The following is a 27,258-nucleotide window of genomic DNA, read 5'->3' on the forward strand; positions in this document are numbered from 1 at the left end:
TGCTGAGCCCGGCGCTGGGCTGCGCGCTCCTGGTAAGTCCTGCGCCGCCAGCCGGCCCTCCGCCTCCGGCCCTTGGCTGCTCGCATCCCCTCCTGTCCTGCGGTGCCTTTTATGCATCTCCTTTATTCACCTCTGGTTGTCCGGTGTCCTGCAGTTCATTATCACTTTTGCTTACTTTACTTGGACTTTTGCTTCTTATTAGCAAGGAAGTGGCCCGTTGGAAAATGCTACAAGAGGTGATGTCAAAAAAAATTATATAGAGTACTATCTGGGTGCGGGGAACACACAGTACACCATCAGGGCCATTCCTGCAAGACTTATGGGCAGTTTGGGAGAATTTGTACTAGAAGAAGGGTTTCTCTCCCCCCCACCCCACACTTTCTAACTATGCCATTTCATATTTTAATAACGTTTTATTATTAAAGTAGATGGGATGGTACCAGTTCTCAATTTATTATAATGGGGAAATGTTGGTGGGATGATGTTACTCATGCTAGAGAAAATATTTGAATTATACAAACAGGATTAAAAACTTAGATGCCGTTTAAAAATCAAAGGTTTTGTGTGTGTGTGTGTGTGTGTGTGTGTGTGTGTGTGTGTGTGTGTGTGTGAGAATGGCAGATCAATCAGACATCCAGGAGACTGGAAACTCTTTACTGAAGCCACGGCTGGGGTTTAGGTGCTGGAATAACTGAGTTTCAGTCTCTAGCCCTCAAAGTGAGTGGATGGCTAAGTAGTCTGCTCCTAGTGCCTGGGACACACACAGACACAAGGAGATAGGCGACCAATGCCTGCAGGGAAGCTGGACAGCGTCTGCACATTCGCTTGTTCCACCTAACACACCCGCGCCCACGTCCACAAATACGGACACCATGGAACTTTTAAAGCGAACCTTTACAGACACACGACACCCAGAATCGCATGTTGTCAGTGCCTAGTGAAGTTTCTCGGGTCAAGTCCTTGTGAGCTGACGCACAGATCAAAAGACATCCTCGGTACCCTAAAATCTTCCTGTGCTCCTTCCCCGCCATTGCTGTGTCTGTGACCAGAATAATCAGTGAACTGAACACTAGCAGTTTGTTCAGCTTCTACTTGAATGTTGTGTACATGGCTTCTGGCACTTTGGGCAATTGGGTCTTTTCACACAAAGTTCTGCTGCGAGATTCAGCTCAAGTGTTGGATGTACACTGGCTTGTCTGTTTTCATCACCATAGAGTACTCCACTGTGTAGACACAGTTAATTTAATCGTTCCAGGTTTGGGTAGCATAGATAACTCTGCTATTGACATGAGCTTCTTTAATATGGGATGTTTGTATTCTTCTTAACCTTTTGTGCTCTGTCATAGTTTTAATGAATGATAAGCATACTACTAGTGACTTTTAGTTTTCCAAGATTCCAACTAAATAATATAAGCTCCTAGTAATAAACACAGATATTTTTATATACATGTGTAGTGAAAGGATATGTGTTCAGAAACACATTTGCAGAAGCAGAAGAAAAACTTTGTATGAAACTTAAGCACAGTAACTACTTTAAGTAGAAAGATTTGGCTTTCCTTTCCTACTGTTTCTGAGATTATTTTATAAATGGTTGGAAAGGGATGCCTGTATTTACCAACAAGAGCTGTAAGGCTCTTTGATCAGCACCGAAGCACAGGTGGAAGATTGCAGATGTTTGCTCTTTTGCACCAGAGAGGGCCATAGGCCCGTGGGCCAGAGTGAACAGCAAGATGGACTGTTCCCTCTTCAGCAGCCTGGTGGCCTGATGAGAAAGCAGACATTGCACATGCAGTTGTATTAGGGTTATAAAAGAGGACGCTCCTGGACGGCTTGGAAATATAACAGACCCAGCCCTCCAGGACCTCTTAGGGGAAGTTGCACAGCAGCATCTTGGAGCCGGATCAAAATCCAGACGGCAACGCTATTGCTCACCTGAGCAGGGGCAGTGCCAAGTCGCTCCTCCCTGGGGTTTTAGTTTTCTCTTCTACCAACCATAGGTACAGCCAAGATAACCCCAGGAGGTGCCTGTGCTCCCAGTTTTACGTTCACAGTTCTGATGGCACTCGCAGGAGGGAGAGATGGCCACATCCTCTCAGCGTGGAGGAGAGGCTCAAGAGGCACAAGAGTTCACTGTTGGTGATGACATCCAGGGGTCCCAAACCCGAGAAGTGGGAGAAGGGCATGCGGTGTGACAAAGTTGGACTCTGGCTTTCTTTTTTCCGGGAGCAGAAGATGTGGGGGAGGCAAGCAGTGAGGGGTGATCGTTAGGATGCCTCCACAGTCACGGGCTCTCCTAGGAGGCTCACGGGCACATGAAGGTGAGAGTGTACAGCGTCACGCCTGCCCATGAATTACCTGTCTCTCTGGGAGCACGCTGGCCTAGGCCTGGGTTGTAAGCTGTGGCTGAGATTTCCCATGATGCAGCACCCTCACTTCTGCAAGCTAAGCTCTGAGCAAATGCTATTATCCTAGGCGTTGGGGTGCAGGGGGGGCAAGGGGTGGAGATAGAGATGTTTCTGTCTCAGGGCAACTGTTAGATCTGTCTGTCTTTCTTTAGGATAATGCCCCTGGGGCTTTTGACCCTGCTTTGTTTATTTTGGTCTCCCTCCCATTCTCTCAGTGGTTGGGTCTGTAATATTTACCCAGCTTTTTTGTGTGTGCCCCTCCTCCTCCTTTCTTTTTCTTTTCATTATGATTTATTTTTAAAGAAAATGAATACTCTGCAGTTTCTAGTATAATCGGACATGAACTCAGCCCCAAACTGCCCTAATCCCTGTCCACAGCAACCTCGCTGGCCTCTGTCACCTAGCAACCTTCAGTACAGTCCCTAGTGCCAGTCACAGCTGTCCAACACCATTGGTGGAGAAAGTAAACTCTCTGTGCCCAGCGTTCTGTCCAGTCACGTCCAGAGCACAGGGGCACCGGACACACACCCGGGTGTCCTTGCACTGTCCACAAACTTGCCTTTGGGGTTTGGCTCCTGGCCGCCCTCAGCCCCCTGCCTGTGAGCTCCCCTTGTGTGCAAGCTTCCTGCCAAACTGGTTATTTGCTTTAGCATCTTATTAACCAGTAGCATTTCCTTTTCCTCGGGCTGAGTTTTTCCTTTGCAAAAAAGGTGTGTGTGTGTGGGGTGGTGGGAAGCCTGGGAATTACACACTACAGAGAAAGACTGATCTTAAACTTGCCTCGCGATGCCTGGCTGCCCCTTCTGTTGCTAGGAGGGAGCCCAGATGCCAGATTGATCTGTGTGTCTGTGTTTTTTACCCCATAGAGCAGTAGTTCTCCATTGTATCAGTGTCTTTCCCCGCACTTTTATAATAAATCCTTTGTAACAACCTCCCTGTCCCCTGAAATGAAATTCAGAGTATATATATTTTGCCTACACATATAACTTTTATAAAGTACAACATCCAGACATAACTATACTATAAAGTAGCATTAAAAGGAAAGTAATTTATAATAAAATAAGCTGCACTAGAAGACATAAAGAAGTCATGGCATGCCGGCAGTTTTATGCAGAACTGTCACCACAGACGCGCCACTAGAACTTAAGACTGGGGCAGGGGACACATGTCATTCCAGTAACTCCAAAGTGTGACCAGGGCTGGTGTGCGTGCCCTTTCTGAAGTGGTCAGCACATCTTCCTAGAGTTTTAACCAAAACGAAGTCCAAGCTTCTATCAGCTTTATTGCCCTTAAATCCCTGGAAGACTTAGTCTGCAAAACTATTATACAAAAGTCCCTTTGTATATAAATAAAATGGAGTTCTGAACCAGGCTCAGATAAAGACCCATACACTTTTCACATAGATTTATATCAGTTACCAATAGGACATCTGAGTACACAGGGACATGGGATTGTTCTGATAGTCTGGGATGCTTAGCAACAACAAATTCCAGGGCTTCTCCAAGGGAACAGCCACACCCATGATGCAAACCCAGTAGGAACTCTTTACAAGTACAGACTTTCTGATTTACAGCTCCCAGGTCTCTGCAGTCCCTCGCACAAAGTGCACCTGCTGAGTCCATGAGCTATGGCAAGCTTTTCTAGGGTAGTAGGTGATCCACCAGCATTCTCCAGTAATGTAGCCACAGAATTTATCTTATTGTCAGTGACTTAACAAGCTGTAGGCTTTGATAGCTTTCCAAATATTAATATAACAGTCTACCTAACTGATCGATATATCAAATGTTCTTTTATGAATCTCTACAATAAACATTCATCAATAACAAATAATAAAAATAAAACAGATTTAGCTATGGTTCTGTGGAGATGCAGTGTACATTTGGCTGGGCTAGATTTCTTCCCTCCCATAGGGCTGGACTGCATCTCGTCTACTAAGAGTCAAACACAGGGTTTGTGGTATTGACTTTGGACATTAAATATTCATTTTGGGTTTGATGAATTTGATGTGCTTGTAATACATCCCAACAGCGTGGCCAGGATTTGAGATTCAAGAACTTTCAGACCATGGAAGACTACTGGGCTAGCAGTTTGTAAAAATCTGGGTCACTGTCCTAGAGATGATTTCGCATGACAAGAGAAGAGAGGAAGCAGCTGCTCCAGGTCCATTTCCGCTATTGATGGCCATGCAGTAGCAGCCATGTTTAGAAAAGAAAACAACCATCAAACTTAGCAACCCACAATAGCAAGAACTAGAGAATTGGAAATCCTAGCAACATCTGTAAACTATCTATGCAAGAAGAAAGAGTGAGGTATGGCCAACTAGAAATAGATACAAGGAGAGTATTTTTGTGTGACATGTAATTAGTTTTTGGAACTCACTACCACAGAATATTTTGGAGCAACTAGCATAGAATGTCCAAAAAAAGAATTCTTTTAGACAGTTGTAAGGGATAAGAATAGCGTTACAACACATGAGGTAAGAAACTGTCATACCCACACCCTCTCAAGCTTACCTGGCCTCTTTAAATACTTCAAGGCCAGAGCAGTCCACACACACATTGAAATGGTTTCTTCCAGCTACAAGGTGATAGTAGTTTTCTCTGAGATGTCTCAGTAAGCTTTTTTTAACCCGAATTTCTCAGAAATACCAGAAGCAGTCAGACCATAAATGCATTGAGAATGCAAGAGGACAGAAGCCCTTCCAAAAACAGTAATGTGCTATTAATAGCTTTTGTTCATCACTTTCTTGCAGTGATTTTGTGACTCATCTCTCTAGGACCACAGTCTTACCGTGCATATATTGTTTCACTTCCTCGAAGCACTGTCTTTTAAATGTATGTTTTTATGAAGAGTGCAGTTTTAATGTTCCTGTACACTGTGAAATGATTACTACAGTGCAGACCATTAACACGTTTATCTGTGCACACGGTTACCTTTTGCTGTGTGTGTGGTGAGAACATGTAAGGTCTAAACAAGTTTCCAATACCAGTGCAGCGTCATTCGCTATGGTGACCGTGCTGTACAGTGGGGTGTGGAATTTGTCATCCTTACTGCAGTGCAGTGCCAAACAGCGACATCCCCTTACCTCCAGCCCACTGTTCCACTCCCTGTAGAAGCATTCTTAAAAACAGAGAGAATGGCCAGAAGGTTTTTGCTTCAATTTAGTCTGTACCTCCACAGCGTTTTTTATAAAAGTCTCTTAAGTCATCAGCTACAGAATAGCTAATAGGTGATGATCAACTAGAAAGCAGCAAGTGAGTGACAAGAAGAGTTTAGATTTAAACAAGGCAGTGATTCATCCAAGTTGTTTTTCCACTGCCTTTGGTAAATTAAATTCTCTTCTGCAGTCTTTCATCCAAATACCTCAGTTCCCTTGCCATGTTTCTAGTTAAAAAACCATTTCTTTCTTGTTTCTTGTTCTTACTCTTTTTCTAACTCTTCTTCTTGGCTTTGTGATTGTCTTGTTTCTGAGTTTAGTCTCATTCTGTTCCTGTGACTTGCCTTGGTCATGGGCTTTTCTTAGACTTGGTCCTAGTTCTCATTTTCTTGTTCAAGCACACATAAAACTTCTGATTATTTTCTTGTTTAAAAGACTATTTTATTGTAAGAAAACGTGGATATTGGCACCCTACATTTTGTAAAATTCCACCACCATCAACCTGCGTCAATATCACTGGAAAGAACAAAGTGTCATTTAGTAGTTTGACGTGGGTCAGTGCGACAACACTGCCACACAAGACTCACCGGAGGCAGGGACTCTTCATTCCTTGGTTCTGCCTTAGTTCACTCAGTGATTCCACTTCTGTAGCTCTTACTTCATCCATTTTCAAAATACAGCTGTTGGGCCAGATGTTGCATGGAAGGTCTGCTTGAGTTTTAAAGTTTTGTCCTGTGAATCGAAGAACACAATACTGGTCATGCACTATTTCCTACTTCGAACATGGAAAAATCAGACTTGCCTCTCTAGAAAACATTAAGCTCTAGGAATGGTTTTAAATAATCTCATTTGTCACAGTTGTCTAAATTCCCTTTTCCCCACTGGTTCATGTATAAAGAATTCCATTTAGATCAATAAGACCACAAGAGCAGACATATTTTGAAATGTTATCCGTTTTTAGGTAGTATGACTTATGTGTTTTATGGTCACAAATTATTAAGACAAAAACTATTTTCTCATTCCGAAACAAGTGCCTCTTGTCTTCAGATGGTATGCAGAGAAGCTGTTAATGTGAATATTTTCCATATTCCATTTACTTAAAGCCCAGGTCCAGAACATTCCCTCAGGACTTACTGAAGAGGTATAATTATGGTCACTAGCAATCTTCTTAGACTCATTGAGTGGGATTTTCTTTGAACTGGTATTCACAGAGAAGCTCTTGTCAACTGCACACTGCTCTTTGGAATAAATGTCAAGCCTTCAGGCTTAATAAGCATGATAATAGGAAGTTTGGCAAGACCATTAGAAGTACACTTAAATAATAATACACGCGGCTGATAGACAGAAGACCTTTGCCCCACACTGTTTCTTGTCTCTTCTTTTAATGTCCAGTAAAAGGGGGGACCACCTAGGTTTTACGAGGATAACTGTAGTTACAAAGTGTGAGAGAGGCTTACTGGAGGATGGATTAGTCCTCAGTGTGGTCAGCTATGAGAAAGGTCTCCTTTCCAGAAACGCTGTTGGACTGTGCTTCCCCGTGTCCTCCTGGTGCAGATGTAACGGGGGAAGATCCCAGTGGTTCCAACCAATGGCTTTGTGAGTTCAAAGACGTGCCTCTTCCAAATTACTCTAGAACTGTGCTTAGTTGCCCTCTATGCCCCACGGTTAGTTGTTTGTCTGTTTGTTTGAACCAATCCTGACTGATACAGTAGCCAAGCCAGATATGTTGGATCATGGAGGGTCAGCAGTAAAAAGTCACAAATGACTAAAATCAATAATTTTACATTATCAGTTCAAACGCCTTCATCGTTGCTATTAGCAGGATTTATGGAGGAGGGCCTTTTTTTCTTTCTTTTCTTGCTAAAAATTCAAAATTTAGGCAATTAAGATTGCTTGCCTGCAGAGAAGGAAGGTCAACAGACGCTTAAGAAGGCTCGGTCTAACTCCTCGTTGTGTTGTGTGCGACTCACCAGAGACTGTGGTTCTTGTCCTCACTGGTTTCCACTGACCCCTCCTTTATAAAATTTAACTCACGTTCATCTATAACTTCTACACATTTATGCCAAGCCAAAAGGGCAAAACCAGGGAATAGAAAGACATTGATCATTATCAGAATAGTTATCATATTTAGAAGCCACACTCAGTTCTCCACTTCACTGCCAAAGAAGAAGTCCGATTCTACAGAGATCACTATTTCTATTTCACAGACAGGGAAATAGAGATTCAGAGGAGTAATTTTCTCCAAGGTTATCCAGAGTTTTCCAGATCTTCTGTCAGGCTTCATTCAAGAGTATAATAACATCTCATACCTGGATCTGGTAAAAAATAGTCATGAATCACAGCAAAGCCTTTGTAGGCACATTCAACCCAGGGTTTCCTGTTGGGGTTAAGAATGCTGAGGAAGGGGCTATATCCAAGCTGTTTTTCTTTGTTTTTCAACACCTTCAGCCCTAGGAAGGCATGTATTTCTCTTTTGTGATGAAACTTCCTGGTCTTTTACTGAATGTGAGTGTAAGGCAAAATCCCATAGGTAACAGAGCATGAAGTAAAGCAGCTCATGTTTGCCTCTTCATTAGAAAGTGCAGCCCTGGGGAAGCAGGAATTAGCAAATGAGCAGCAAGAGGAAAGGGGAAGATGGGCCTGTTCAAGGGGCACCTTACTGAGACCCTACTGCTCCCTAGAAAGCACAGTGACTGCCCATTCACTTAGGTCCATCTGCAGAAATGATGGGCAGGCTACTGCATCGCAGGGCAGGAGAATATAGGAGAAGAAATTGTGCATCTGGTTGGATGGGTGGATGCACGTAAAGATGCTCGGTAGGTAGCTGATGGATGCATAGACAGCTAAGATAACACTGAATTTTATACTGTTACAGTTGAGCATTTACACTCCTGTCGCTTTCATAAGACTTGCAAGTTACAGCTTAGTTTCAGACAAGAATGGATTCAAATCCCACTTAGAATGTGTGCCAGCTCTGTGATCCTTCAGAGTCATTCAATGTCTCTGACACTCAGGCTCTTAGTCTGTAAAATGAGGATAATGAGATAATGATATCTCCTTACAGGTGGTTAGAGGGGATGGGTGGTGTGAGAAGATGTGAAGAAGGGCTTCGTCTAGAGTCTGCCATCTAATGACGTTAGGAGATACTATGCCATTATTATGGATTGTTTCACCCAGACTTGCAGTATGATGTTTCATACATCAGGGACACGTATTAAATATCTACATGTTGGGCTCCTGTTGAGCTCGGTGATCTTTGGTTCCATTTATTCTGCTAGTTTCTCTTCCATTTCATGACCAGCATGGCTTTTCTGATCTGACTCTCTCCAACTGCCCTGAGCCACATAATTAATTGGACGTCACTGCAAGTCATTAGCACCCAAAAGCATCCATAAAGCGTTATGAGCATTGCACTATCTTCAAAGAAAAGAACCAATAAGAATAAAATGGAATTTCAAAATTAGTATTCAGTAGTGTCAACATCCTGGAATGTTTTGCCAGTTCTGAGCCGCATGGGCCGGGACTGTAGCTGGAAACCCTGACACCCTCAGGGCCTGCCCAGAGGACCTGAACTGGTGAAAGGCAAAGGGTGCAACCAGCACGGTTGTAGAGCTGGAGCTCAGAACTGGGTTTATGCCTCAAATTTGGTGATTATCAGGAGCCCAAGAGAAGAGACACTAGGCGCTAAGAGCCGAAATATGTGAGGTGTCTGTGTATCTTCTTTATGGGTTTACTTGTATTTCAATGCTTTTTTCCCCCTGAGCATTGGGTTTGGTTTTTTTGCCATTATTTGTTAATTTGACAAATGTTAATTGTCTATAAAACTCCTCTGAAGCAGCAAAACTATCATAAGAGCGTTCATTCTGACAGTTCTGATTGATTTTGAGCAGGAACAAGGTATGGCTAATTAACAATAAAGCCTTCAGACAACTACAAGAAACTTCTATAGGGAACAAACAATTCATTGAATGTTAAATTTTACCTGAGGACAGTTCTTCCACCCCAAGGGAAGCAAAATAGTGTCAAAGTTGGCCCAGTAACTCAACTAATAAATCATAATTGTTTGTGCTTCCTCTCGCCCATTTACCTAGAGATGCTGTTGGCAGCGAATCAGCTCTGTAGAGATGAACAGATTTAATTCAGTTGCTCCCACTTCCTGACCTAGAGTCACAACCCTCAGCCAAACAACTGGCTGTTGTGAGAACCAGTAAGCAGTGGTGGCCCCTCGGGTGGGGAGCTGGCAGCAGTGAGACACCTCTGGGGAGGGCTGCCTTTATTCAGAGCTTCCACCCTTAAAACAGAAGTTAAGTACAGACGAATCGGTGCAGGCAAAACACCATGCAAGATGAAAGGTGCCTTAAAATCTACTCTTTTGTTTGGCAAATTCTCTCATCACTATCATTTTGCAGATGAGAAAACTGTAGGCTCTGTGCTTCTCCTTGTTAATGCATCCTTTACATCTTGGATATTTATCTGTGTATGTATAACCCCCAGTGATCCTGACGACACATAGTAGGTATGCAGCATGTTCACCGAATTGAATAAAATGGATCTAGTTTACACTGCCACTTGTACAACCCCATGCTAAGCACTTCAGAAGTACGGAGTAAAACAGTTCCTTGTTTGAACTCTCTAAGCAAAGCCATGAATCTTCCCTGAATCTTTTGACCAGGACCACTGAGAGGATACTGAAACTGATTTTCACAAACCAGAGATGCTTTTTCTGGAGACAGTTAGGAACAGGAAAGATAATCACCTTATGACACAGTTTATGTGTCTAACTTCCTCCTGACCAAAAACCTCAAACTGTCTCCAGAAATGAGCCCAATTCAAAATGTTTGTTGTTCTCCCACCTCCTGTGTAATTAGCATATGCAGTATCGTCTGCTGTTTGTCTGGGCCTTTTCCCTCACGGAGAGTTTATTTGCGTCCCCTAAGGGTTCAGAATCTAACAGTCACATGGGGGTGGATAAGTAAGGGTCATTCCCATTTTACAGGTGAGCGGGTGGCCCAGGGTTACTGAGCCAGAGTTAGAGCTGGGTTTGAAACTTGGTGCTCATATGATAAAATCAGTTTCCCACCTGAAAGTACTTTCATTAATTCCTGTTGACCAAATTGCCAGGCTTACAACTTTCAAAACTTAGTAGTCATTAGTCATTTAGCATTTAGCGTTCTTCTTGGAATTCTCCATGATACTTCTACAGTTTTATATTCTCTTTTTCATCTCCTCTCACAAATCATTACGAGTCTCCGAAGTGAGTGTTTTGTCCATTTTTGCTCGTGTGCAATTTCCTTGGGTCATATTGTAGCTGCCACCTTTCTGCTCCTAAAAACATTTATGTGCTTATAACCCAAAGACAGCACCTTCAGCTACATTTCTGACCTGAGTTCTCAATACATTTTTCTATTTGTTCACTAAGAACCATCATTCAAGTCCCATAGTTGGAAGATGCTTCCAATTCAAATCATCCTCTTTATCTCCAACTGCAAGTCCTCCTGCATCAGCAATTAATGTCAGTGCACATAACTCAGGGTTAGAATGCAGGGGCATTTCTTCAACTACTTTTTTAACTTTATTAAATTTATGGGTACATATTAGGTATACAACACAGTGACACTCATCATTGGGATCTTGTCCCTATACATGACTTTTATCAGGTTCTTATTTTTCTCCATTCCCCAGTCCTCCCCTAAACCCCTCCACCCTTCCCTGTTTACAAAGGCTTTTTTTCCATGTTTTTCTTTTTCACAAATTTTTTCTTTTCCAGTTTTACCTTCCCCTACCCCTCCCACTTCCCCTACTCCTTTAGACCTTTTCTTCCTAATACACAATATCAATTATACATTTTAAACCTTATTTACACTTTTACTTTTTCACACCAGAGAAACTATTTGGTATTTATACATGTGTAATTTATCAATTTCACTTGAGTAGGGCCTCAATGTGCATCCACTTAGCCATAAATCTCTCTAGTTTCTTGTTCTTTATAGCTGAGTAGTACTCTATTTCATTAAAAATAGACAAACAAACAAAAAACCCCATGTCTTCTTTATCCAGTCTCCAGTTGTTGGGCAATTGGGCTGTTTCCAAGTTTTAGCTATCAAAACCTGTGCCACTATAAACATGGGTAAGCATATATTACTGTGGTATGATTCTTTTAATTCTTTTGGAAAGATACCCAGTAGAGGGATCGCTGGGTCAAATGGGAGCTCTAATCCTAGTTGTTTTAAGTATCTCCATATTGAATTCCACAGTGGTTGCACCAGTCTGCATTCACACCAACAATGAAGAAGGGTTCCTTTCTCCCCGCAACCCCATCAGCATTTAATATTGGTTAATTTCTTGATAGCAGCCATTCTTTCTGGGGTTAGATGGAATCTCAGTGTTGTTTTCATCTGTATCTTTCAAATGACCAGTGATGTTGAACATTTGAATTGAGTTTTTATAATTGGGGGGTCCTGAATTTTTTGAGTTCCTTATATATTCTAGATAGTAGACCTTTGTCTGAGGAACAGCTGGTAAAAGTTTTTTCCCATATTTTCTCTGCTTATGATTTCTCTGGCAATGCAGAAGCTTTTTAAAAAGATGAGATTCCAGTTGTTGATTCTTTGCGCTAGTTCCTATGCTACTGAAGATTTATTCATAAAGTCTTTTCCTATGCTGATATCTTCAAGAGTTCTGCCTAACTTATCTTCCAGCAAGTTTAGTGTTTCTGTTTTAATATTTAGATCTTTAATCCAACTATTTCTTCCAGCTCCAATCTCTCAGCCAGTGTGCTCCATCTGTCCCTTCTTCTCCTTCTCAGGTACCAGTGCTCTTCACAGCTTTCTGACCTGTTTCCCTGTTGCATCTTTTCTTGGTCTTCATTCTCCTCTCTTGTACCTCTCATGGCTTTGCAGTGAATAGTTTTAATGAATATTTTACATCAGACTTGACTTTTAAGTGAATATTTCTGTAAAAGAGGAACATTAACTTAAGTTCATCACCTAGACTCATTTCAATAAATGTTTGCTGTATGAATGAATAAACTTTTTAAGAGTACAGGAGAAAGGAGAGGACTAGCACTATAAGACTGTTAAAAAGTCAAACGAGTTGACCTTCATCGGCAAATAGTTTATTCTTAATGTTTTGTGACTCATATTCTAGGAGTTCTTCAAGAAAGCACTGTGATATATATCCTGAATTGTTTTGCCATGAGTGCTTTTCCTCTCGTGGCTAAGATGTGAACTAGGAAGTGGAATGGTTTCCAAACTGACCAGAAGTTTAGCTAACTCTGGATATTCCTCAAATAGTACTCTGTGGCAGAGATCATGACGAGGGATCACAAAAGGAACTCCCAAACCAAGTGGTTATTCTAGGCCTTGCGTGGGCTCCTTTTCATGAATCATCCATAAATGGAAACCCACTGGGTCATTCATGGTTCTGCATACCAGAGAGAAAACCCAGTAGCATCACATTGGCTGCATTGCATAATGCAAAAATAAACTTGCCAGAGGAAGTATCCTCTTTTGTTCTTCAGGAAGACTTGGAACCCAGCAAAATGCTCCAGTCAAATCACCTGTCACTCAAGAAATTTCCAGTTCAGTGGCTTTGGTCAAGAGCTAGTCTTAGCACAAAGCAAGAAGGGCTACCATTGGCCCATTTGGACTTCAGGAAGGCTTCAGCTGACCTCCTACTTTTGATGATATCCTAAGTCTATGCTTTTAATCTGAATGAAAATAATCATTGAAGAGCTTCTTTCAGGTCATGCATAGCGGCAGTAGTACAAGTGAAAATATTTGCTATAAGTTAAAGGATTTGATGAAAGAGATGTTTCATGTGGCATATGCTATAGATTTGAGTTTTGCTTGCACTAATTACTATGACCTGGTACAAGTCAGCTACCTGTTCTAAGTCTTACATATGTAACTGGTGAAGACTTAATTATAATGATGGTTAACAAATATCTAAAGTGAGTGTGAACCAAAACACTATATACATTATTTATTAGCCTGCCGCCTGTCAGAGAATAGATTTCATGCACATATGTTTGAATGGAATAGACAAAACAAATTCCACTTTCACATTGCCCTCTCTTGGTCTGCATGCTCATGCCATTAACACTACTCCAGCTCCCATAGAGGGGGAATTATCATTAGAAATTTCTATGTGTTTGGGTCTAATAGAGGGATGGTCAATTGTAAAATCAGTTAGAGCACTTAAAAATACAAATTAGATGTATATACTTGAAATATTCAATTTTTTTACTTAAACACTTATTCATTCATCGGTATTTTGAGATATGAATAATTCTTTTTTCAGTTTGCGTTGGCTAACTAGAGCCTCATGTCATGCATCCTACACCCTGTAAGTATTGCCCATCCACTCCGTTTTAGAAATCAAAGTTGTCAATGAAGCTAATTGATCAAAAGATCCTTCTATATACTTCCATCATTTTGTTTTTATAGTTGTCTTACCTATTCCACATTCTACAGTAGGTTGGTTTTATTGTTGTTTTTTGCTGAGTATTGTGTGTGTATGTGTGTGTGTGTGTGTGTGTGTGTGTGTGTGTGTGTGTAGGGTCTCATCTTGATTGAGTCATCTCAAAGTATTCAATTTACTTTTCATAGAAAAATAATGACTTTTTTGCACTTCAGCTCATTGGTTTATATATATTTAGTTAAATTATCTTCTTTTAATTACAAGTACAACTGGCATACGCTGATTCAGCAACAAACATACAGCTGACTTTTGTTAGGTGTACAGCTTCTCTGAGGAGATCAAGCATATGAAGCTGGTTTGCAAGACAGCAAGCACAACTGGGAGCATCCTGAGATATCTGGAGGTTTCACAGAGGGAATGGAAGGGACAGATGACTCTGAAAAATGGAGGCTGGTAAAAAGAGACCTGCTGTGAAAAAGGGTTGCACAAATAAAACAAAATGGATGAAGATGTATAACAGGGTTAGACTAAGACTAAGGTACTGGTTTTCATGTTCATTGAGAATTAATTGTCAGGCGGGTTGTCAAGCAACAACACAATGGCTAGAAAAGGCACCGGAGAACAGATCACTCAGCCCACCAGCCATCTTCCCCGACTACAATTATCTGCTAACATTTGAAGAATAAAGAAAGAGAGACGGGCTTGAAACAGAAACTCTTTAACGCTACCCAACAACAAACACAGAAGCAGAGAAGAGGACTGAAGCTATTAGAGATGGAGCCTGAAATGCATTTTCAAGAAAGGAAGTATAGAAATGTGGAGAAAGAACCCTGCACTGGCGGGAGCGCTAGATTTCAGGATGTGCAGGTTCCCTTTAAGTACAAGTGCTCTGTGCCAAATAATGAAGACAGGAAATGGGAGGAGGTTGAAAGAAAAAACTGCAGGGAAACTCTCATTTAATTCTTTGTAAATCACGAATAAAACACAGGAAGAGGGAGGCTCTTCCTAGAAATCACTTTATGTTTCTGCACATGCCTATACAGGTGGGCCGGACTTTGCAGGAGTTTGTCAGTGGTTACTTGGAGACTCCAGTGCAGAGAAATTTATTCTTAAACTCTTCTTAGGTGTTTAATATCATCAGCTGGCGAAGGAGCTGTCACCAACATGAAGATGATCTATATGACAGCATTTTTTCATTACTTTTCCAGAAAATGTAAGAGAAAATAAGGAAAGGCCTGAGATGAAGAGCTCTATTAGTCTTGTCCATCCTCTGTCCAGTAACTGAGCCCAGAAATTCTGTGTGGGAAATGGGGTTAACCAAAGATTGAGACCTAAACATTGAACTTGGGCCACACAGAGTTCTCTCTTTTTACCAAGGTGGAAATTTTTCAAGTAAAACACAGAGGCCCAATTGAACTGGCTGAAAATAAGTTCTTCACAGCTTTCCTGTTTTAAAAAAATGTATACAATACTACATATGTAGTCTTGAAAACCTTACCTCACTAGTTTCTCTCTAACTATGAAATTGACCTCATTTATTTTTCTCTACGGGTGTTTGCACACCACCTTCCCTGTATCCTAAAAAATGGCAACAAATTTTCAAAACATAGTTTCAGGAAACTAACAATATCATGTTCAGTTACCTAGAAAAATATAAATCGCATTCACACTACATTATTGGTTGCACATTTTGAGTTTCTCTTATAGAAAAACATTGGGACCAGAAATATTTCAGATTTTTTTTTTCAAATTTTGGAATATTTGCATCGATTTTACTGGTTGAGAATCCTTAATCTGAAAATCCAAACTCCCATATTCTTCAAACTCAGAGAAAAGTCTTGAGTGCAGATATTACTCTCAGAAAGTTTCAGATTTTGGATTTCCAAATTAGGATGCTCAGTGTCTTTCAGTTTTTATGTGGCTCCTTCTAGTGAGGCCCACAGGCTCTGGTGCCTGGGTTCCCCCATTTCCCATCCCGTCCTCATTGCGGCAAGGGAGCATCAACACTAACGAACAAATGGGTATACCTGCCCCACACTGGAACGGGAACCGGAAAGTTCCCTGGGGCAGAGCTATCAGGATGTGGCTCACTTCGCAATGGCACTTAAGAGAAGGGGACGCCCCCCACCACCACCACTGGACATCTGAGCTAGGCTCTTGGAATCCTCAAAAAGAAAAAAAAAAAGTATCCCTTGTTCTTTTCATGTGTGTGTGAGGATTTTAGAACTATTTGAATTAACAACACAAGACCCTTAAAAGATTCTTACAACATTCAAATGACCAACTAGTAAATCAGTCATTTCATTTTGCTTTGTTTTCTTCATGTCAATAACGAGCCTTGGGGAAACTCAAGAACGTGCTTCTCCCACAAGCTCTTAGGTCAAGAGAGACAAGTCAAAAGACCACACAAGCACTCTGTTCTGCTATTTCTTTGCCTAGGAGACACCGACATCAAAACATTCCTTGAAAACTGCTGTCATGTAAAAGACCCCTGGCCCTTCCTGAGATATTTCCTCCTATTTTTCTGGTCTACCAGCTCATATTAGGTTCCTTAAGCCCAAATTCTTGCCATATTCCAGTAAGAAGTAAATAAAGTTCCTCAGATTCAAATACCTAAAAGCTCATAGGAAAAGGTCATTCTTTACCTTTGCCACCTCCAATTCAAAAGGGAGTGTTGTTTCTTTAGCCTGGCACACTTTTCCCAGGCCTGGGGGTTTCTGTAACGTTTCCTGAGTTCAACAAAGAAGAGAGTGTGGAAGAAACTACAGCGTTTGGTTGACCACCTCCTCAAAGCCTAAAAATAGTCAGTGTTGATCCCTGTACCAAAAACAAACAACAAAAACCAAACAAACCACACTCTACATACAAAGAACACTGCTTCTTCTGAGCATGTGTTTCCTGTAATTAGTGTGAAGAGTTCCTTCACTGTTCCCTGAAAGTTCTTGGATTTATAGCACAGGACAGATACGGAGGAGGAGCTATCTTCCCAAAGAACCACTCTTGCTGGTGAAATCCTTCCTTCATGTTTATGTACTTCTTCTAGAGTTGTGTCTGGTAACTTCTGAAACCTTTCCTGCTTCCTGAAAATGTTCCCAACAAATCAAAAGAGAGGTGGTTGTTCAATATTTGGACATCATTCACCCAAGAGAGTCAAGACTTTTGGCCCATGTGATCTTCACAGAATTTTTCAATCTTCAAACCCTAGGACTCTTTCCAGTAGATTATGAGTTTATGGAGTCCTTGGTTCTGTCCGACACCCTGCTTATTCGTGGGGTTTCACTCCTAGTAGACATTCAGTGTGGCTCTGCTACCTGGATGGGGAGTGATACGGATGAGAGGTGGAACTGTGTAACTCCACACATCACCTGCTCTCTATTTCACTGTTTTTCTTATCATCAAGTCTTAGAACAGGAAAGCAAAGCTATCATTTGTTCTTAAATATGATTACCATAACTTCTGCATTTAGAAATTATAACTTACCTAGCTGTTTCCCATCACCTTTACCTGACCTTTTGATTTTTTTTTACAATACTCATAGCATATATTTTTCGTACAACTTATTTATTTTCCTATTCTTCCAATAGGATTGTAAACGTGATGAGGGCAGCATTACCTGACAATCTTACTCAGAACTGTATATCAGACACTCTGCATACTGCCTAACGTGTACTAAGGGCTGAGTTAACTATTTATCAAATCAATAAAATGAAGGAATAATCATTAGTGTGTTCTCTGTATATCAGAATCACTATAGGTTTTTAAAAATTTGTTTTGTTTTAATCTCCAGACCCAACTTCCCACGGAATCAGAATACTTAAGGGTGTAAAATCCAGGAGTCTACATTTCAAACAAAGAGTCTAAGTGATTTGGGTATAGCTAGCTATTCTGAGAGCAACCGGTTCAACCCCTCACTATTCTAGAGAAATCCTGAACCCCAGGGAGGTAGAGGGACTTCCCGGCCGCTGTACAGATAAGCAGCAGTCATCCAACTTTGAATCTCTGTTCTGATAAACTTTCCACTCTGGTTATCTATGACCTGGATCTGATATATCTGTTGCTAGCCCATCTTTGGTCTTTGAGATTTAAGCCACTGGAAGCAAAAATGACAGCTTCTGGACATACTTTGTACATCTCAATAGACAGGAAGGGCGTTAGATGGGAGAGAGCAGCAAAAGACTCCCGGGTTCTAATACTGACTTCCCACAGAACAGTCCGATTTCCATGCTAAGTTGTCCCTCTGTCTCTCTCTCTCCTTCTAGTTCCTGGACATCTCCATTAAGTGGACCACCCAGGAAACCTTTCCTCCCAAATACCTTCATCAGGACCCAGAAACCTCGCGCCAGCTCATGTGCGACAAATGCCCCCCGGGCACCTACCTGAAACAGCATTGCACTGTGAGGAGGAAGACCGTGTGCGCTCCCTGCCCCGACCACTCCTACACGGACAGCTGGCACAACAGCGATGAGTGTCTGTACTGCAGCCCCGTGTGCAAGGAGCTGCAGTACGTCAAGCAGGAGTGCAATCGAACGCACAACCGCGTGTGTGAGTGTGAGGACGGGCGCTACCTGGAGCTGGAGTTCTGCTTGAAACACAGGAGCTGCCCGCCCGGATTTGGCGTGCTGCAGGCTGGTGCGTATCTGCTCCTGGAGGGTGGCAATGCCAGTTACAGTCCTGCAAAGCCAGACAGCGGCAAAAGTTTCAGGGGACGCTTTTGTCCTGATGACGTACATACGTGATAGCAGATTGCAAAGGTAGTGAAACCTGTGAGGTAGGAGCTGTGTGTCCGGATGGCTTCCAGAGGACCTTTCTCAGAGGAATACTTTGCCACTACAGGATGATTTAGTGAAGAATCTCAATTGCTCCCTAATGAGATGCATGATGGATTGCTCTTTTTTAAAGGAACTCACTCTGAGTTGTGCCCTTCTTACTTGATATACATTTATCTCTAAGTCCATGCAGCGTGGACAGCCTCAGACTGCAGTGCTCTCTGACAAACATCAGAAATGTTAATTGATACCAAGAGAGTAATTATAGTGATATTAATGAGGCTCTGGAGTGCTAACAATGAGCAGCTGTAATTAATTATGCAAAAAATGAGAATGGTTAGGGGAAACGCATTTCATTATTAGAAATGAAGCTAGCTCTTCCTTTGGTGTGGGAGTTGAGTGCCTGGGAGGATAAAGATTGTAGCAACTTCTCCACCCAGCTTATTCTTTATCTTAGACAAAGCACATCACATCAGCAACCTGAGAGGAAGCCCTTGACTATAAGCAAAGTACTTTCTCTCTGCATTTCTAACAGCAGAGGTTAGGGTGTGTGTGCATTGAATCTTTTAAAAAGCTGCAACCACAATCACAGACTCAGTGTAGGCTCTAACTTCATGTGGCTTTAGGAGACCGAGTGTTCTCTTACTTAGCTGAAGAAAAGGCACAGTCGTTACAGCTTCTGACTGTTCACTTTGAAGCTGTGTTTCTCAACATTATTGACATGTAGGCCTGGACAGTTCTTTTCTGTGGGGGGCTGGCCTGTGTACTGTAAGGTGTTCAGCAGTGTCCCTGGCCTCTGACCACCAGATACCAGCAACAGTCCTCTCTCCACTGCAACAACCAAAAGTGTCCCTGGACACTGTCCTTTGTTCTCTGGCTGGAGAACTGGTGGCCCAGGGGACACTGGTTATTTGTAGCTGTTCAACTTTCAAAAGTCATGATGCACACATTCCATTATTAGACAACAAATACTTTGGTTTAAAGGCATACAAAGGAAACCTACCCCCAAACTGAAACCTGCTCAGTTTCCCAAGTAGTGAATCCTAAAAAATTTGATTACAGCAGATTCCCTTAAAATGCTTCCAATATGAACCCTTGAAAGAGGAACTGGTAACATTTCCTACTTTTTTATTGGTTGAGGCTTGGCATTCAAATGCTAAGCCAAGTTGTAGAGTGGAAAAACTCACTCAATAACATTCATTCCAATGCAGTAAGTAGTGTTTGTAGGATAATTAAGCCAGGCCTACACAGGTCTGAAACTAAATTTTTTAAAAAATGGAAACAGCAAGGATGTTTCCCTCACAAGCATAAAAATCTGTTTGTTGAATGAAGTAAAAGGACAAATAGAAGACTGAGTGTAATTGGGTCCGCTAGCTTTCAGGTCCTTGCTTTGCAGCAATAAAGATAAAAAATTGAAAGCTACAAAACAGCACACAGAAAGCGGTGAGGAATAGTTGAATACATGTTCATTAGAAAGAGTAAGAGAGGTTCTCCGCTAGTCAGGGAGGGGTGGTCTGTGGTAGGTCCACTGGCCTTTTATACAGTTTTGGGGACTGCTGTACAGGACAGAAAGCAGGGGTGCTCCTGGTTGCTGGAGGGCTTGGATATCTGCAAAGAGAGCTGCTTCATCTGCATTTTATTTCCTCCAAGATCTCTCCCACGTGGTAAAGACCTATTCTTTGTCTCTTGCATTTCTTTAGGCCCCCATAGTGGTATGCAAGCTCACTCAGGCCCCTGATTTCTAGTTTACTTTATGTTACTTATTCAGGACCTGTTCCCTATCTGCCTCACTTCCCCTATCTCCTGGCTGCATTAGGACAAAGGCACACGTTTTATTCTCTGGTACCAGAGGGGAAATCATTTGCCTCTCCCTTTCTAAACACTCACATGGTAGTTCCTCATGGAAACTAAGAGGTTTACAGCCCAAAGAGAAGGCAGAGCTATGCAGCATTGCTGTGTAAACTGTTCAGTGGACACACTCTTTTATCTTAGTCGTTGCTGTTTTAAAGTCAGATTGTCATTCTCTCTGGCCAGCTCTCTAATTCCCATGGAATCACCTGTGGCCAGCGTGGAGAATTACGAACTACATGTAAGGCCAAACTCCTCTCGTCATTGAAATAGCTCACATTTGGCCTGCCAGTTTATAATTTTTGTTATTTCCACTGAAATTAATAAAGGAAAATTTGTTACCTAGATGAATAAATGTTACATACAAAAAGTTTTATCAAATATAAAGAAGAAAATCCCGTTCAGAAAGGTCATGAGAGGAAGCCTGTGAAACTCTGGCTCTATTGCTCTGGGTTTCCTGTCTTAAGGAATTTTAAAGGCTGACTTAACTTGCTTCCCTGTGTCTCACACACATGATCTTCTCAGTAGGAGGCACGAGAAGACCCAAGGAGCACACATCCAAACAATGATAAGATTCTAGCCTGCAGCATGTGGCATTTGGAAAAAAGGACAGTTGGGTCCACATGTCCAAACAAATACCAAATAAATTTATTATTTATCCAAATAAATTAGCAGCACATGTATGCCACTGGATCCCTAGCCAAATATAAACATCTCTTTCGATGAAATGTAGAATTTGGTTCAAAAATTCTATGTAAGGAAAAGAGTGTAAGAAAGAAAATTTTAAAAGATATACAAAACAAAAACTGCTTTTTTCCTAAGATCTTGTCACAACAGTGATGCTGTACTTCCTCTCCCTCCCACACTCTTTTTTTCCCTTCCAACCTTTTGTCCTCTTTATGGGTCAATGAATCACCAGTCTTTTTAGAAAGGAAAAAGACAAATGAAACTAGAACCGATCCATTTTTGCTCCCCGCCCCCGCATTTTTTATAGAAAATCTAATAGAGGTTGAAATTCTTAATAAAATGAAGTCAAATAACTTCATGTAGCTTTCATTTGCCTCATGTATGTTACTTCATAAGCCAGAATTAGCCCATAAAAGTCTACATCTGAACACTGACTTCTAAATCTGTTCAACTAGCTTACGCTAGATGGAGATGTTTTCATATGCAAATACATTATAATGCATGATCCGCCTGTGCAGAACAGCGTCAAGGGTTTGAAGAAATTTATTGCTGGCAGCATCTTCAGTTGTTAGACCGGCTCAGATTTTCCTACCAGTGCGTTCTCCAAATTTATCAAGTAGTTTACCGGCGTGAAATAAAACGTCCTTGCAGTTAACGGCTGTGCTCTTTCAGGCGACTGTGTGAGCAAGGGTTTATCATCTTCCGTTTACTGCCGACCTCACTGCAGGCTGGTGCTTCGAGTCAGCGGCCGACTTTACAAACACCTTCAAGACTTTATTATAATGCTGTCAATTTTTACTTCTCAGCGTTAACCTCTCTATGAGTTGCTTCCCAATTAAGCTTCTTCTTCGGAAGTGCAGACCTGCTGTAGGAACTGACTGAAATTTGACAGTGCAAAATTTCAAAGGATGATGTTGCGGGCAGACAGCGCAGTCATCGCGATGATTTTTAAGGAATAATTGTGCGAACATAGTGGCTGACAATAAGCCTTCCTGCCTTTAGCAGAGGCAGGACCACATTTCTTTTCTTCCCACATTTCAAGAGTGTACTGTAGGTAACACATTTGTATTACAGGAAGGGGAGCCTGCCCCCAGGCTGACTGGAGAGGTCTGTTCTGTCTAATGAATTTGAAAAAGGAAAGAGCCTAAAGTTTCGCACGCCACCCTCGTAGAGATAAAAACCGAGTCGTCCCAAAAGCGTGTCAAGAGAGTGTCTGGTGTGAGGTGATGGGGAAGGAAGTGCTAAAGGCTGGGTGTTTTCTGCAGGAACCCCGGAGCGGAATACAGTCTGCAGGAGGTGTCCGGATGGCTTCTTCTCCAATGAGACGTCACCTAAAGCACCCTGCAGAAAACACACGAACTGCAGCTTACTTGGGCTCCTGCTAACTCAGAAAGGAAATGCCACAAGTGACAGCATATGTTCTGGAAACAGTGAAACGACTCAGAAATGTGGAATAGGTAATCAGAGTTCCATAGGCCTTGGTTTCATTCTATCTCCGCATCTGTCTCTCAGATGAACGCTGCAGCCTCTGGCCGTGTTCTTAGTCAAACTCACTTTCCCTACTTCTTGCACCTTAACCACATCACCAGTTACGAACGCCACACCTCTAAATCTCCCAAGTCCCCATCTTCTCGCCCATAAAACCCCCGACCTTCCGTCCTTGCTTTCACACCCAGACCAAGTCCTAACCCACCAAGTCTGTTGCTTCAGACCACATTAGCAGAGTTCAAAGTGCAGCATTTGAATTATAATTTTTTTAGTACTTTCAAGAATGTCCATATTATTAGCTAAAGTATAAATTGGCAACTAAGAAACAAACTGGCACAGACCAATGACACATTAGAAATATTTCCTTGGTTTTGTCACCCGTGGCACCAGTGAACTTACTGCATGAACGTTCCAGGGTCTCTGCTTGTCTTTGGTTATTTATTCACATTCCCTGTTGGTGAGGCCACTGGTTGGACTGGACCCTGGTTGGATGTCCTTCCTGCCAGGGGCCTAAGCTCAGGGCTCCTTGCAGCCAAGGTGACCTGTTTGCGAGCATAATCAAACAACGGCAACGGCCAGCGTGGCCCTCCCCAAAAACATCATTTTGTACTACAGAGAAGTATCTTTTTTGTACTAGACGCATATGAAGTATATGGAGCATAGGAATAAGAGTTGATATCTTGACGATTCCAACATAGCTCTAACAGTTTTTCACTGTGTCATAGAATTCTTAGATAAATCATTGAGCCTTTCTGTTTTTTTTTTTTAATCTAAAACATGAAATGAAATCAGAGGTCAAAAAGGACTTCAAATTTTAACATTCCCTTTCATTTACTTCATTCATTTTGAATTTTATTTTTGCACTTAATTGAGCACTGACTGTGTGCTGTGTACTTTGCTATGTAGGCTTTCATAGAAAAACACTGTGCCCGGTGGTCAGGGTTCATAGCGGCAGTGAAAGGCAGAGCTAGGATTTTAAGTCCTTTCTAATTAAGCTAAAGACAAACTCCTAATCCCTGGCATTACTCACTGAGCCTACCCAGACACTCAGACCATCCCAACTCTTTACTGAATTACCTTTTTGTGTTTATTCTCCCATTTAAGGCATACTTTGTGTGTGTATTTGTGTGTGTGTGTGTGTGTTTGTGTGTGTGTGTGGTGCTGGGAATAGAACCAGGGTCTAGCACATGCTAGGTGAGTACTCTACCTACCAATGAGTTATATCCAAGCCCTAATGCATAGTTGTACATTTGTGTTTATAGATACATAAAATAATATACTATTCCAGATAACTGTTCAAGGTGCTTATGGGCAGTGATACCTTACAGACACTAAGTGAGCCTATAACAGAGTGTTAACATTTACATTACAGGATTTTTACTATTATTTTATTTTACAGTTTAATTGGCTATAATTTAAATATATATGTTCACATTGGACACTAAGTAAACTCTCCCTGCCCTAAAAGTGCCCCCCAAACATGAGCCTGTTGGTTTCTCCCACTAAGAGCATCCAGCAGAAGGTCATTGTTTTTTCTTTTCTTCAGACTTCGAATTTTAATGTATTATATTTTGGAACGCTCAACTGTGCTGGGTTTTTTGTTTGTTTGTTTGTTTGTTTTTTAAAAGACTTCCAGAGATCCAGCTGTGGAATAAATGTTCCTGGTCTTCTCTCCTTTGTTCAGATGTTACACTATGTGAGGAGGCTTTCTTCAGGTTTGCGGTTCCCACAAAGTTTACGCCTAACTGGCTCAGTGTCCTGGTAGACAATTTGCCTGGAACCAAAGTCAACTCAGAAAGTATAGAGAGAATAAAGCGACGACACAGCTCACAAGAACAAACTTTCCAGCTGTTGAAGCTATGGAAACAGCAAAACAAAGACCAAGATATGATCAAGAAGATCATCCAAGGTACGCTTGCCTGAAATAAATGAGAAGTCAAGTTCATCTACTTGATGTAACACAGCCACGGGACCATGTGCCTGTGTGGTTATGTGGATGATATTTCTCCCTTTGTTTGGAGTTACTGTTGGGCTGAATGATTTTTCACTGAGTGATGAGGTCAACGCTATTCCTAGAAAGCAGTCGTGTGAAGCTTTATTCTCATTTCTGCCTCTATCTCTCTTTAAAGTGCACTGAATGCTCTAAAAGAGCAGAGATGCCCTTCAAATGCAGGAATGGGCCTTCATTCTTTTCTTAGCCACCCTTCTGGCCGAGCTAGCAGGTCTTTAGCAGCCTTAGATCTTGGCTCTCATTTCTACTCCAAAGCTATGAGATGTTTGTTTGGCAGTTCCTTCCAGAGAGGTGCAAACTGTCTTATAGGTATCCTCTCACTCATCCTCATACAGTCTCTATTACCATTTTGATAGCACTTTTGGTCAGGATGTGTAAGATCAGGACTGCAAAGTGCTTGAGCTTCTCGGAAGAAAGGGCTGGGTAAGACCGCATGCTCTTGTGTGCTAGAGGCATCTAAGGCATCTTGTTTAGAAATAGGGTGGAGGACAAGAGAGGAAGACAGAGAGGAAAAGAAACACAGAAAAGATGCCTAGGCATGACAGGCAAAATCCCAGAGAGAGGAAATAAGCTTCACCCTGTGTGGGTGAAAGCTTTAGGATGTATCCTGTTAAGACTTCAGTTGCCATGGTGAGGACCCGCTAGGAGAAGGACGGTGGGCTGTCCTAATGCCAACAGTGCTAAGGAGATATTCACCAGCTCTTCCCAAGTCCAGAAGTGAGTTTTCCTCTTTTCTGAAAACTTCAAACATCTGAAACCTGCACAATGGTTTTAGGAGACTAACATCTTTCGACAGCTAAATGCTTTCAGTTATGCAAAGAATAAACTTTTCTTCTGTTTGTGGTGAAACAAAAGTATTCTTTGAATGTATAATTAGCCCTGAAGCAAAAAGAAAGGGAAACAGAATCAGAAACTGTTAGAATAGGAAGGGATTAAATTCCTTCCTTTATAAATGAGGGCGTTGCAGCAGAAAGATGAAGTGACTTGCCTTAAGGCCACAGATACTAAATGACTCACGCCATTAGCAGGAACATTAGTTAGTCTCTCATATGTTTATGTCCGAGCTCTTGCTGAAACTTCCTCCCGGTGAGGTGTACTCTCCTATCCCTGCCTCTTCAGATGTCGCTCTCCCAGGGGAACTCCTCTAGAGCTGTACGTACTTATTAAAGACCAGCTAAAGCAGCTCTTTCCCAAAATACCTAGGTCAGATATCAACTAGCAAAACGCTACACTACAAAATAGTGATTTCTAACATAAGATAGTAATTTTTTAAATGCAAAAGTTTGTATTACAAAATTACTAACTTAATATTTTATTCCATTTTCCTGAAATGTTACAGTTTTAAGGGATCAAGCTGGGAACCCTGAGAGTGATGTTTCACCTTTCTACGGTTAATTTTCAAAGTTAGGGGCTCCTCACAAAGCTTTGTTGGGCACCTAGGATATACAGCATATTATCCTACTGTAACACAAAATAATATCTCTCTTAGCTCTCAGAAATAGCTAGTGTCACTTAAGCCACCTTTAAAAAAAAAGAAGAAAGGAAAAACTTACCCTTAACATAAAAATTATGAATTCTGCAAGAGCGTTTTGCCTCAGTCTGGTTTTGTGATGGCATTCGAGGAATATAAATGGCTGAACACCTCTTTGGGCTCTTGCTTTATGCAGATATTGACCTCTGCGAAAATGGGGTGCAGCGGCACATCGGGCATGCAAACCTCACCTTTGATCAGCTTCGCAGCTTGATGGAAAGCTTACCAGGGAAGAAAGTTGGAATAGAGGACATCGAAAGAACAAGAAAGATGTGCAAATCAACCGAGCAGCTTCTGAAGCTTCTCAGCTTGTGGCGGGTGAGAAATGGCGACCAAGATACTTTGAAGGGCTTGATGCACGCTCTCAAGCACTTGAAAACCTACCACTTTCCCAAAACTGTCACCCACAGCCTGAGGAAGACCATCAGGTTCCTGCACAGCTTCACCATGTACAGACTGTACCAGAAGCTGTTTCTGGAAATGATAGGCAACCAGGTGCAATCAGTCAAAATAAGCTGCTTATAACCGGAAATACTCACTGGACTCTTTTCCTGATGTGCCAGATCTGTTGGATGAGTAGATGGTTTCTCAGGCTCCAGGGGAGAATAGTGATTTCTTTCTCATCATCAATGCCTGGTTTTGCCACAGGGCACCAAAAGCAACTATGATGGGCAGAAAGAACTATTGCCTCTCCAAAAGTTCAGTAAATCCCAGAGTTCATCCCACTGTCAGATCTGGCCCTGTACCTACTGAACAGATTTTCTCCATTACCGCTTGCGGTAATTCAACTGGAATTAATAATAATGATAATAATAATAATAATAACTAGACTCCATTTTACCTTTCTAAATATGGGAATGTCTGACTTTAATAGCTTTGAGATTTCGGCTGCGCTAGAGGCTTTTATTAGAAAGTCATATTTTTTTCTGTAAAAGTTGCTAATA

The 27,258-nt window shown here is 41.7% G+C and overlaps 1 protein-coding gene across 1 annotated transcript in view; it reads left to right on the top strand.

The window, feature by feature from the left end:
* Tnfrsf11b (TNF receptor superfamily member 11b) overlaps positions 1-26,985 on the top strand; it is a 34,105-nt gene extending 7,120 nt beyond the window's left edge. The window contains exons 4-8 of the mRNA XM_010619655.2: positions 2-32; positions 18,243-18,612; positions 22,550-22,741; positions 24,457-24,681; positions 26,451-26,985. Coding sequence (XP_010617957.1) covers positions 2-32; positions 18,243-18,612; positions 22,550-22,741; positions 24,457-24,681; positions 26,451-26,839 — 1,207 coding nt within the window. The 3' untranslated portion in view covers positions 26,840-26,985. The remainder of the gene's footprint in view (position 1; positions 33-18,242; positions 18,613-22,549; positions 22,742-24,456; positions 24,682-26,450) is intronic.
* The last annotated feature ends 273 nt before the right edge of the window (positions 26,986-27,258 follow it).

This window comes from Fukomys damarensis, unplaced genomic scaffold (genome assembly GCF_012274545.1).
Source record: "Fukomys damarensis isolate Sample0158 unplaced genomic scaffold, DMR_v1.0_HiC HiC_scaffold_5, whole genome shotgun sequence".
Classification (NCBI taxonomy): domain Eukaryota; kingdom Metazoa; phylum Chordata; class Mammalia; order Rodentia; family Bathyergidae; genus Fukomys; species Fukomys damarensis.